Genomic DNA, 13421 nt, shown 5'->3' with positions numbered 1-13421 from the left:
CAGTGATGTCATCAGTGCTTGGAATTAAATAGATTGATTTAATGAAGTTTCCTAAATTAGTTAAAGAAATCTCTGAACTATGCCTGAAAGTATTTCCCGTAATTGCAGGTGAACTGAATGAGAATTAAATTCATTTTGGTGTAGGATGCTGAACAATTTCTAGTTCATCTTCAAGTTCATTCTCCCTTGATGCACAGCCTTAAGTTACTTCCAACTTGATTATTTTATACTTCACCACAGCAGCTTGCAACGTTCTGAATGTTGAGGAAAATTACTGAGGACCGACTGGATGAACTTGAACTGTGAAATCAACATGAATGAACTACTTCATTTTGTATATGAAAGATCATGAACTGGAACTAGTTCCTTTTTGGACATGTTATTAAACTTGGATCACTCCCTGGTGGTGAGCAAGACCCATCTCCAGCCAAAGAGATGGATAGCACAAAGCAGAAAGTGTGGCCTCAAATCAACACTTCTATAACAGCCATACCTGAACTTTGTGAATGCTTCTCCAATACCGTCGAACAAGCACTGGCACTGAAGCAAGGTAGAACTACATCAAAGAGGCAACCTACAGCACAGCTATGTCCTCTTTTAGCAAAAAAGCACAGCAGACTGGTTTGAGGCCAGCATCAAGGACACAGAGATTGTTACTGATGCAAAGAATGAGGCTCCTGTGAACTACAAGTGTGCATCCTGCAAGAAGATGGTAGATGCACTGAGAAAGCCACACATAGTTACTTATCTAGGATAAAGTGTCAGATTTGGGAAACTGGGGAGTCCATAAGGAAAATGGGAATAGGAGTTAAACCCTCTTTCTACTGCTGTAGGGCCCAGATTGTTAGGCTGTGAATTCTAAGAGCTTAAAGAAATGGAAATGCAGTTAACAAATTTCACATCTAGGTTGACCGCCTTAAGTCACCTCATTTATTGTGCAATAGGATCATACCTTTGCCGTAAGATGGTATTTGCAGATGAAAGGTGCCTGGCTAGCATAGCCAAACACCGTGCTGTCCTTCCGCTTGACCACAGAACTTAGAGCATATTCTAGTTCATACCCACGGGTCTGAACGATACTTTCTTTCAACTGCCCTCTTTCATTGATACACTCATCATTTTCTGCAGAAAAAAAAAGATTCATAGTGGGAAGGGGAAGAGAGAAAGACGTTACTTCCATGTCAGTAGTTATCTCTCACTAAAAAATAATAATGTAAATAGCACATGATAAGTGTTAAATACATAGATCAGGCTCTCAATCAAATGTGTAGTTATAGCCTGAATCTCTAGAATATCTGTACAAAGGACTCATCCACACTTCTGTTTTCCCCTGCGAAAACCCCATTTACTGCTGAATTGGAACAAACATCAATCAGGCTTTCTCTGGATTGATGTTTGCTCCGATTTAACACGAAAAAGCTGGTTTTCTAGGGGAAAGTGGCAGGACAACAGCTAAACCACTCAGACCCGCGCCTAGAAAGCATGCGACAAACAGAGAACAGCTGGGACCCATGTTTTCTTGGCACCTGACAAGCGGAAGTGTAGACAAGCCCAAAGTATGCATGCTCACACTTCTCCCTATAAATGAGACACTATGGAGATAAGAAGCAAAGGCTTTCTCCATTTTCTTGCTTTTCGTTCCTGGTTCTACTATGCTAGATTCCCTTCATTCTCTGTGATTACCCTACACAGAGAGAAAGAATTAGAAGTACCCACAATGAAATGTGCAGAGTGGTAGAGTACTCCTGCTTAGCCACATCCCTTCCCAGGATGTTCCATTCCATTCCCACCCTCCCAACTCCAGTTTTCTGTTCCCGCCTCCAGTTAGCCAGCATTTCATGATCACAGAATATTGCAAGCCCTGTTCTCCCTCCCCTCTTCAGAGTCCACCCCAAATAATGCTTGTACTGTTGTGAACCTTGGGGTTCTCATTGGTCTGCTAATAACCCCCCCCCTCCGTGTGTAGATGGTCCATTTTGGCAAGGAAGGGCTCCACACCTGGAGAATGGGTTTGCAGTTAGCATATTTGATTTTTTTAAATGACTAATACAGGACACAACTATAGCAGAACTTCACACGGTATTTCATTTTTACCCAGAACAATCTTTGAAGGAAGATTAAATATCTCCACTCGTGCCCTTTTGATCTCCGGTGGACAAAGGAGTACAATCACTTCAGTTGAATTCTTTTCTACATCATAGACTGAAGTTATATCAAGAATCTCACTGGTCATTGCTAAAGTGAAGAGAAATCAGTATTTCAAGCAAGGTAGAGAATCACAATGATATATTCCTTCTATTGGCGTACAATATATTAGGAGCTCTGGGAGGGTAACACCAAGTAAAGAGGCAGGTAGACTAGCTTTTGAAATTAGGGCCTCTTTGTCTGTGACTATTTCTCTACAGGGAAAAACCTGAGAACATAAGGAAAGCCCTGCTGAATTAGGCGCAAGGCCCATCTATTCAGGCATCCTGTTCTTGCCATAGTCAATTGGATGCCCATGGGAAACCTGCAAGTAGGACCTTACTACAACAGCACACTTCCTACTTCTGATTCCCAGCAACATTGGAAGTAGAAGATAGTCAACTTTATATCACACATATACACATAAAAACCTAGTCCCAATTGAAGGCACTCTTAATCACTTGTAATTTGTTACACAACTTAAGCATATTGCAAACTGCAGCTTGGAAGGTGGACAAACCAGAATTAGAAAGCTGGTTTAAATCTCTCTTTGCCAGCACCATGACTCTGATCTGAACTGGGGACCTAACAAATGCATTCAGTCTTATAAAAGAATGTAGGAGTTCCGATAACAGTTCTTTTCACCACTTTATTATTAAAAACTCAAGGAAGCACATTACAGCTCCTTTGTGCAAGGGTGTTATGCGTAAAGTTAGGCTTGCTCACTCCAAAAACAAATCAACATGATAGATACACCAGGTCACAATGAGTGGGTATCTATCAGTTCTATTATAAACGCATTAAAAAAAATTGAGTTGGTCCTCAAAACTCCAATGAACAGAAAGAGCCTTTAGGAAACAGCCCCCCTCCCCCAATTACCTGCCATAATGTTTTCAGATTTTCTTTTGTAGCTATAGAAGCTATGCAGACACTTATTTATTTTTAAGGAAACTAAAGCAAATATTCACAGGGTGCTAGCAAAAATCCAGTGTCACTGAATTTCCTTTAAATGTGGATAGTACACAGGCCGGATGATATTCTCTCTCAGCCTTAAGACAAACTATTATTTTGAAGTAAAACCTTCAGTTTCTGGAGAGTATCATCTTCTTTAAAAATGCTCAGGAAATAATATCCATTACCATTTGCAAATATTGCAGCTAGCATATGCAGGCAACAAATATCCATGAATTTTGAACGTACTGTATTACCTACGTATCCAAGGACTTGAAATGATTCCATGGGCAGAGCATTTAAAATAAAGATATATCCACTTATTGTTGACGTTATGAGAAACTGACCACTTTGTTCATAGCTTGAGAGGGAAAAGGAACAAATATAGTACATCAAAAATTATTTATTAACTATTTATTTCACTAAAAGTATACATTGCTTGATTGTTTAAAAAAACCCCTCAAAGCTGTTTACAAAAGATAAAACAGTAAATCAAGAAAAAAATATAACCCTACTTTAAAGCATACATAAGTTAACAGACTAAAGTTACTCCAATTTTCTAAGCATCTGAGTAGGTGTGTATAAACACAATAGCTTTTAGCAGGCACCCGAAATAGTAGAGTGACAGTGCCTACTTGATCTAAATAGGCAGAGTTTCAGAGGATGGGGGCTGCCATGCTTAATTAAGTATTGTTTTTGTCTTGAAATATGGCAACTGATATGGCAGGGAGATGGCGGCATCTGTCACTCCCTCCACGGGCTGCTGGTGCCCGACCAGGGCCAGATTTAGGTTTGGGGGAGGGGAGGGGCTGGGCTGGGGAGAGAGAGAGAGAGAGAAGCTGCCTCCATCGCACGTGCGCAGTCCATCCCACCACTAGGTCTGGGGGAAGGTGAACTGGCCCCCTCCAAAAAAGGTTTGCTGACCCCTTTGTATCCTGTGGGCCCCCTGCTTGTGTTTGAGCCCAGGCAGTCTTTTTTGCTCTGCTTTCTCAATATACTTACTGCAAAAATTGAATAGGATGCTCAGAAATGGAAACTCGGTGAACCACTCTAGGCGTTTCAACGATAGTAAGATCTATAAAGTAAAGTTGGCCCTTTTTAGTTCCCGCTGTGACACATGAACATGAAAGGCTACAGGCCATTGCAGTGACCTATGGAAAGAACAAATGACAGTGAATTTCAGCGTGACAGGATCTTAAGAAACATTTTATGGCAATGACAAGGATTCTTAGTTTTTCAAGTGCAAGTTACTTTTATGGGGTTTCGAAAAAGAATCCTATCAATCACGCATGGATCATTATTAGGACATACTTAGTTAACATAATTCTTCTTGTTTTATTCTTGACACATTTGCATATGAAACAGCTTCAGAAATGTTTTTTAAAATTCCATAGAAGTTCAAAAGCATGCTTTGTAAAATAGCAAACAGTGAATCCATATATATAATATCATATTCTTTTTCATTTTTCTCATTAAGTACCATCAGAGTACTCTTGGTTTTTCTATACCAAAAGCTCTAATAGTTAGACTGTTTTACTAGGAAAAATAATATTGGTCTCTCTCAAAACTCTAGTTCTCTGCTGGACCAAATGTATTGCTGGCTTGAATAAGACAACAGATAAAATGTCTCATTAATTACATACTCAGATTCTGTTTGTGCATACCAAGGTATGTAGACATAGCTTGCTGACAAAAGCACCATCTTCCAACTGCCAAACATGTATCTCTCCTGATCCTGCTACAGACTACAATATAAGAGGGAAAAACACTGTAAGCAACAATTGAAAATAAATCAGGTTGGTGACTTGACATACTAGCTATGCACACCAGTGTGCTCTATTTGCACTGAACAAGTTTACTTAAGAGCCAACAGATGTAATGGCAGCAATTTTGTATGCTGGATCCAAGTTTAAAAGCAAAAGCAAGTTTGCGAGTGAGAAATTCAGAGCTTCCGACCGGGCTCCTGGGATATCTCCCATCAGCACTACTCTCCAGGCACTTTGATCCTATCTGGGACTCTGAAACCTGAAGCTGATGTTACTCTGGCTCTGAAGAGGGAGAAAGTATTTAGTGAGAAGGGCAAGGTGGTGTTAAGCCATAGGAGGAAAGAGGGTTCAGATCCTTGCTTCATGCAACCCATTTGCTTTTAATATCAGATCCTAAACCCCATTTCTATGTTACTAGAGCAGTTCCAAATTTAAACACAAAGATGCGCTATCCAATCTATCTGGTCTCCCCCCCAGGACATTATTATAGACAAAACAAAACAGAGTTCCCACTGCATGGCTTATGTACATCGAAATAAAAATGCCAGTTAATTACAGTGGAACCTTGGTTCTCGAACAGCTTAGTTGACGAACAAATCAGCTCCTGAATACTAAAAACCCAGAAGTGTTCTCATTTTCGAACGTTTTTCGGAAGCCAAACATCTGATGCAGCTGGCGGCTATGGTTTCCGGGGCACCTACGCCAATTGCAAGCTGCACCTTGGTTTTTGAATGTTTCAGGAGTCAAATGGACTTCCAGAATGTATTAAGTTCGACAACCAAGGTTCCACTGTATTTGTTTGTTACAGGTGGTGACCATTTTTGTGCAGGGGTCTCGTTCCCAGCCCCCACGTACATTTGGCAGAGCATGCATAAGCCCACCCTGCCCCATTACACCCCCATTCTGCCCTCTTCTGGGTCCAAAACGACCTATGCATCGGTGATCGCGTGTCAATTGGACAAGCCAAAAACGGTCACTGCCTGTATTTAGTTTTTATTTACAGCCTGCCTTATCCAACTGCTTATAGTGCTTTGTAAAATGAATAGGATAAAAACATCAAAGTAGAACAATCAATATGGAAATAGGTTTTCGGATCTCATTTGGAATCTTGAATTGTAATAGCCTTCACAAGATGATGGTGCAGCCTTTTCCCAACTGGGTGGCCTCTAGCTATTTTGGAGCACAACTCCTACAGCTAATGGAAGTTGTGGTCCAAAACATCTGGAGGACTGCAAGCTGGCAAAGGTTGTGACAGTGCATTAAAAAACACTGGTTCTCTCTTCTGTTATTTGGAAAATAAGAGTTCCTTACCACACAGTGCTTGTTTCCTGGAACAAGAAACTCAGCTCCTACAAAATGGCTTATACTGGCATCCATTAACTTGATAACATCTTCATTATCATTAGGATTAAAAGCGAAGAGTGATCCCTGTTAAGTGGATATGATAATCTATTATGAGGACAGAAAAAGCATATCCTAAATTCTTTGAGAAAAATGCACCTATCTTTCTCAATTTTCTTTTTTAGATGTTGAGAAGTAGATTTGAACTCAAATTGACAAACACCAGGTTATATGATTCAATTATTTTATGCATTTCCATAAAGGACTGAAAAACTGGCTGTCACACTAACAACTTGCTTTCTGTAACAACCACATGCAATTTCATTGACATTTGACTACTTTTTTGATCCTGATTTTTTGATCCTAATATGGCAGAGCACAATGAGGAAATGCTGATAGCTATTTTCTAAGAAGAAGAAAGATAGGTGTAAAGTGCCCAGACTCTGAGATCTTTTTAAACAGCCCTTCTCCAGGTGCCCCTGCCAGGTGAAGTGTAAAAGGTAAAGGTAAAGGACCCCTGATAGTTAAGTCCAGTCTCAGACGACTCTGGGGTTGCAGTGCTCATCTCACTTTACAGGCTGAGGGACCCGGTGTTTGTCCGCAGACAGTTTTTCCGGGTCATGTGGCCAGCATGACTAAGCCGCTTCTGGCGCAACAAAACACCGAAACCAGAGCAGCGCACGGAAACACCGTTTACCTTGCACTTTTGGGCATGCTTTCGAACTGCTAGGTTGGCAGGAGCTGGGACCGAGCCACGGGAGCTCACCCCGTCGAGGGGATTTGAACCACCGACCTTCTGATTGGCAAGCCCAAAAGGCTCAATGGTTTAGACCACAGCGCCACCCACGTCCCTAGGTGAAGTGTAGTGGGTGGCTATTAAAGGAAGGGACTTTTCAGTGGTGGACTGCCAATATGGTTGTGGAATGCTCAGCCCAGAGAGTCTCAATGGGTGCCCATGATGTTATATTCTCAGTGCCAGGTAAAGCCATCTTACCTTTCCAGGGCTTTGATACAGAGTGGCTAACCTGAGCATCACATTGAGGATTTGCCATCCTTCCAGGGGCCAAACGCCATGTGGACGTGACCAAAGTGAGCATAAGCACACATACCCCATATATTAATCACAAATAAAGCACATGTATACACAAATAGACACACATACCCTGCCCACACCATAGATACACACACCAACTCACTCAGTGGTGGAACGACATATTAGCAGAAAAGCACAGATACATTCAAGCAGGCAGAGAAAGATATACAGAGATGAGCAGATAGGCAAGCAGGCATGCACACATATTCAAGCAAGCAGAGACACACATATACACACACTCAACCATGGGTTTCCCCCCAGCATTTTTGCTCCCAATTACAGAGCTGTGGTAAGTGGTTAAAAATTTATTTTAGATATATGAATTAATCTTCTGAATTTCATACCTCAATCTTCATTTGCATGTTAAGGCAAAGATTAAAATCAGATGCAAAATCAGTATCCAGCACTATTTGATTATTTCCTACAATAGCTGCACTTCTGTTGCGTGTGATAGACCCCAAATTGTACTGATTATGGGCTCACTTTTTAAAATATCCCAATTTAAGGTAGGAACCATTTATTAGCAACTTTGCCTTTCACAATATACCTTTTCTGTTTCTACTAATAAGTAAAAGTAGTCAGGGGAGAAGATAAGATTTGTTATGGGCTCTTCCACTTCCAGACAGTCCTCCATCTGAAAACTGTTGCCTTTGATTTTATATAAACGCACAACGCCATCCTAGGCAAAAACAAACACACACCTTTAAAAGCATAATTAGCAAGATAGCATAGCAACCAACTAGGTGGAATTAAATAGGGACAGTGTTTTCCCAATCCTGTGTTTTCCCGATAATGTTTTCCTAATTTCCTAATTATTATCTAAATAATACCCTCCCAACACACTATTAGTGAAAATGTACATGTATTTGCCCCTTATGGGAAAACCGCAACTTAGAGAGGGGCAATTTAAACTGGGATCATGGTGCAGGGAGAAAGATTAACCTCTTCCCTCTGTCAGTGCTCTAGCCCCAACCAAATTTGTTTGCCATCCTGTGGCTACTTAAAAAAAAGGAAGTAATAATAATTAAGAGGTATTGGCCTGAATATAAGCCACACCCACAAATAAGCCACACCTTTAAAATTCAAGGTTTATTTGTGGGTGCGGCCCACCTCCCAGCACTATCGACTCCCGGCACTACCTTCCCCACCGGTGCCAAGGGAGGCTTGGGAGCGGCAGGTGGGCTGCGAGCTCCCAGGCTGCTTTCGGGGGGGGGGCCACTTTGTGGGCAGCCTCCCCCTTCTTTACGGCAGCTCGCGCATCACTGCCCCACGCTCCCGGGCTGCTCTCTGGAGGAGGGAGCTGTGCTGCTTTGCCGGTGGCCTCCCCCCTTATTTCTGGCAGCTGGGGGAGGCTTGGGAGTGGCAGGTGGGCAGCGTGCCACTGCCCAGCACTCCTGGGCTGCTTCCTGGTATGTGGGGGTGGGGGGGGAGCCATGCGGTAAGGTTGCAAATATAAGCCACATTTTAACTTTTTACGGCCCAAATTTGAGAAAAAAGTGTGGCTTATATTTGGGCCAATACAGTATATCCACTCACCATCTCCAATGCCTTGCGTCTAGTTTGGCTCTTAGGACTTAGGTATAAGCAACAAGTTTCTGTGTTTACATTTGGTGCAACTCCAGGATGGCATATTATGGCAGCAGGTGGGGAATTAGCAGAAGGGTGTGGCTGATGCCTGTGAGTCGGTGTAGCATAGCAGCTAAGTGACTGAGCTACAGATCAATGTCCCTGATTTGAATATCATCTCCACCATGAGCTTACTATGTGACCTTAGGCAAATCTCTCTCTCTCATCCTATCACACATCCTTTGCTCTGGAATGCACATTTTTTCTTGCAGAAATAGCTATTTTTAGAGCTCCAAACAGGTCAGGACTAGGGGTGGCTGGGGGCTTTCACACTCTGACCCTCAATGTTGTTCCAGTCTGAATCCAGCCTGCACACCTGCAATTAGGTAAAGGTAAAGGAACCCCTGACCATTAGGTCCAGTCGTGACCGACTCTGGGGTTGCGCCGCTCATCTCGCTTTATTGGCCGAGGAAGCCGGCGTACAGCTTCCGGGTCATGTGGCCAGCATGACTAAGCCACTTCTGGAGAAACAGAGTAGTGCACGGAAACGCCGTTTACCTTCCCGCCAGAGTGATACCTATTTATCTTCTTGCACTTGACGTGCTTTCGAACTGCTAGGTTGGCAGGAGCAGGGACAGAGCAATGGGAGCTCACCCCGTCGCAGGGATTCGAACCGCCAATCTTCTGATCGGCAAGTCCTAGGCTCTGTGGTTTAACCCACAGCACCACCCGCACACCTGCAATTAGCATAGGACTAAAGCTAACATTGGAGTTTGGCTGGCTGGCACTCACAATGAGGCTACAGTCCTCTACCAAATGGTGCCTTACATACATTTCCAGCTGCATAGAGTCCATCTTTATGAAGTGCCATGGCAAGCAGTCTGACGTTCTGAGCTTCCTTCTTTTCTTCAGCTACAAAAAGAATTAATAAAGTAAAAGAGATTTTAAAAATTTATCACTTAAATTTCATAACTAATCTCCAAAGGCAGTACTGCCACTCAGTACCGTGGAATAATAAGGAACAGGGATGGATGGATTTTTCATCTGTTTCAGTTTTATATGTACTCACTCATAAGTCCATTCCAACCCATTTCTGCACCATTCTAAGGTTTTGTTTTAAGAACAATAATACAGTTTTTGGCTCAAAAAATGTATCAAAGGGCACATAAAATGTGTATCACAACATCTGAAGAAAGACAAAACCCCAAGCCTAACTGTAATCTGAGCTGCATATTAGTCTGGGAAGTGCAAATCAGGCTGATTCATTTACATATACAGACCATTCAAAATTCTTACTAGTCAAAAATTATATTTAATGCCAGGATACAGCCGCAAAGGCTTATTTATCTCCTTGTAGAGTGTCACTCTGTTGAAACAAGGATCACCACAAGTAAAGGATCCTGGATCATCACAAAATGAACCATGGTTATGTCACAGAGGCTATGAACCTTCTATAGCCACTTGGATTTGCACTTTTTGAAAATTGCACTGCCACATTTTTCCACAGAAAAATATGTTTAGGATTCCAAGGCCAAGGACCTGGTCTGCCACAAAGGGATTATGGGCAATAATGAGCCCAGAGTAGAAAACATCACTGTGGCCTTCTTTTTACAACTGGGGGTGAAGCCCTGAGTTAAGAAGATAAATAGAAGGGCTGAAGCTTCTGCTCCCTTCAAAATAAAGCCAAAAATGCAGTTTCACTTTATCAAAAAGCAACATAAAAAAGTAAAAGTTAACAGAAGGAGCAAAAGTGATTTAATCAAAGGTGATAATGCATCTCCCCTGTTGCACACCTGCCTGAAACCCATCAGGATTTGGTCCCTTTGTGATTATTCAGCTTTATTCCTACTATTTTAATCCCTATTGTCCTTCTGATAAGACAAAGCATAACACAAAACCAAAGGAGCGATGGAAGCATCAAAAGGCTCTAGTTCTTCCATCAGCATTTCCAATCCCTCCAAAACTATCTATCCCCCATCCCTCTTCTCTGGTAAAAGTGTGGCAAACACCCATTGTTATGGTGTAATCCTTGTTATGGTGTAATGCTTGCCTGCATGCACATATGCTCTCTTTATTACACAGAGAGAAGAGAACCTCTTCTTCTTACAGTACTATTCTTTAGTATACCTGTTTTTCAGTGTACAATATTTAGTACTTTGATAATGGATTATCATTCATAAAACTTTCGGAGGTGGAATTTGCATCTGGACAGCTCATTTTCGTGGCCATCCAATTCTACTGCTGACACTGGAGAGTTTTCTGATGAAGTCACCAAATAAAACACCACCCCCTCATTTCAAATATGCCACTCTGATTAGCTGTTTCCTACCAGACAGCAACATACAATCCCCTTTGCAGATGCTTCCTGCAAAGTCAATTAGCATTAAAAAGTAAATACCTTCTGTTTTCATACTCTGTGATACCGATCGAAAAGTTGCCTTTTTTTTTGCTGGAAAGGAAACAAGGCTATGTCAGTTGCGGCCTACACAGTATATTGACAAGTGTGCTGGAGGACCAGACATGATATAGTTTAAAAGAAACAAAGGCTTCCTCATTACACCAACCTGCTTGTAGATTTTTATAGTGTAGAACCAGTATTTACTGGATTTGTGAAGCACCTACTGTAGTTTCAAAAGACTGCAATAATCACTTCTATGGGGTTTGGCTTGGGAACTGCATACCTTCATTCTAAGTAGTAATGTGTCGCCTAGGCATACACACACATGGATATATGGGCAATTGACCATGTTTTGGCTTTCCTTCTTTCCCTGAAGATGGAAGGCATTTATGTGCTCTCACAAGAAATGTCTGTATTGTAATAATGTCCACAGCAGAATGAAATAACTATTGGGGTGGTTTAACGTGATGACATTAATTAAAAATAATAAATATGAAGATGAGGGGAGTTCAATGTGGCAGAATATTAGGAGCACTGGTCAAATAGTTTTAAAACCACCAGCTGTGAAGCTAGTGGATTCAATAAATCTATTGCATTTCAGTGGCCATAGGAGACCCACACCATTCCAATCGAAGATGGCTTCCATATTTTTAAAGCATGAATTGTATGATAGGGTCTAAGTTCACAGCAACATTTAAAGGTCCACTCTTAAAACAGTCACCATTTAGAAGAAGAAATGGAATTTTTGTCTTTGGCACTAACATACTAATTTATAATAGTAGTTACAAAGTGGCTCAATTCTTGACGTGTGCAGGCTCCTGGAGCAGAGATTGCTGCTGTTCTGCTCTTCCTTCCTGCTGCTGCTATGTTGCAGCAAGATGAAGACATGGTTTGTCTTGTCATATTGCCTGAATCCAGGCATAAGCCATGTCTCCTCCAGATAAACACAAGATGTAAATTAAGAACAAACCTTCATTACAGCTCCTGGTTTGTCTGTAGCCAGACATTTCAATAACCCAGACTGTGATGACACATTCAGCCAAACCACTGTTTAACTCACAGCAGTACAATGACTGAAGAAGGAGCAAAGGGGCCATTGTCTCTTCTTCGGTACCTTGTACTCGTGCTAAGCTGTTATTTGGCTTAGCAGTACCAGATCAGTGTGTGTAACCAGTGAATTGTCCAGGTACAGGTGCAGGTGAAGAAGAATTACACATAGTCTAAAACGTGGGGAGGCAGCTGCCCCTCTCATTCTATGAAAGGGACCCTGGTCATCCTAATGAATCAGAAAAGGCTGGGGACAATCTTTGACCTGAAACTGCACTAACCTTTAGCATCTGGGGAAAGCTTTTGATGGATAACTGTAGCCTTGAATGTGTCTGCACCAATTTTCAAACAATATCCTTCTTCACAGCCCATATACAGATCAGAGATTTGAGTCCAGCAGTGGGAAGTAGGGTGAACATAAGGTTGAATGTCATCTTTAGGCTTCAATTAAAAAAAACATTTCAGTTACTAAAACAAATAGTACTAAAAATAAATTACTCATTCAGTGCTGACTGGCATTGATTGCAGTTATCTACTTTTCACAGGGAAAATTGCTGAGTGTTTTGTAAAAAGTTGTGCTGTCCTATATCAATGATATTTCAATAGATATCTTGACCACAAGTAGTTATAGCCATAGCAGAACTCACCTTAAATGTTTCTGCTTCATCTCCTACCAAGCCAGCAATGGCTGAATTGGGCAGAATAGGGCCAAAGTAAGGATCATTGTCCATGGGATGGGAGAAGAAGCTGTTTTGCTCATCTGCTAAAGTTCCATCTTCAGCAGGAAGCCTAACTGACCTGAAGCAATGAGAAAAATGGCACAGAAGCAGCATATTTGGAAAATTCAAGCGGGACTGCAACAAACTGTTGAAGTCATGCTCCCCAGGATACCCCATTCAGCTTTTTCTTCTCCACCTCCAACAGCAATCTGTAGTCACTGTGCATGCTTAGTTCTCATTAGGCTATTTCGAGTTTCTTAAGACTCCCTTATTCCCCCCCCCATATATTTTTTGTACTTCTGGGTTTTCCCCCAAGCCTGTTGATTAAGCTGTCATCTGTTCTTGCACACTCATCT

General features: G+C 41.7%; 1 protein-coding gene across 1 annotated transcript in view; it reads right to left on the bottom strand.

Moving 5' to 3' along the window:
- Window positions 1-13421, bottom strand: part of CFAP43 (cilia and flagella associated protein 43) — a 44875-nt gene that overhangs the window by 25579 nt on the left and 5875 nt on the right. The window contains exons 5-15 of the mRNA XM_053389275.1: window positions 12994-13144; window positions 12628-12787; window positions 11300-11350; window positions 9734-9813; window positions 7883-8014; window positions 6213-6329; window positions 4800-4880; window positions 4138-4286; window positions 3393-3496; window positions 2095-2235; window positions 953-1122 (exon numbers count right to left, since the gene is read on the bottom strand). Coding sequence (XP_053245250.1) covers window positions 953-1122; window positions 2095-2235; window positions 3393-3496; window positions 4138-4286; window positions 4800-4880; window positions 6213-6329; window positions 7883-8014; window positions 9734-9813; window positions 11300-11350; window positions 12628-12787; window positions 12994-13144 — 1336 coding nt within the window. The remainder of the gene's footprint in view (window positions 1-952; window positions 1123-2094; window positions 2236-3392; window positions 3497-4137; window positions 4287-4799; window positions 4881-6212; window positions 6330-7882; window positions 8015-9733; window positions 9814-11299; window positions 11351-12627; window positions 12788-12993; window positions 13145-13421) is intronic.

The sequence above is a fragment of the Podarcis raffonei genome, chromosome 5, assembly GCF_027172205.1.
Source record: "Podarcis raffonei isolate rPodRaf1 chromosome 5, rPodRaf1.pri, whole genome shotgun sequence".
NCBI classification, from domain to species: Eukaryota; Metazoa; Chordata; class Lepidosauria; order Squamata; family Lacertidae; genus Podarcis; species Podarcis raffonei.
This window is presented reverse-complemented; position numbering and strand designations above follow the sequence as displayed.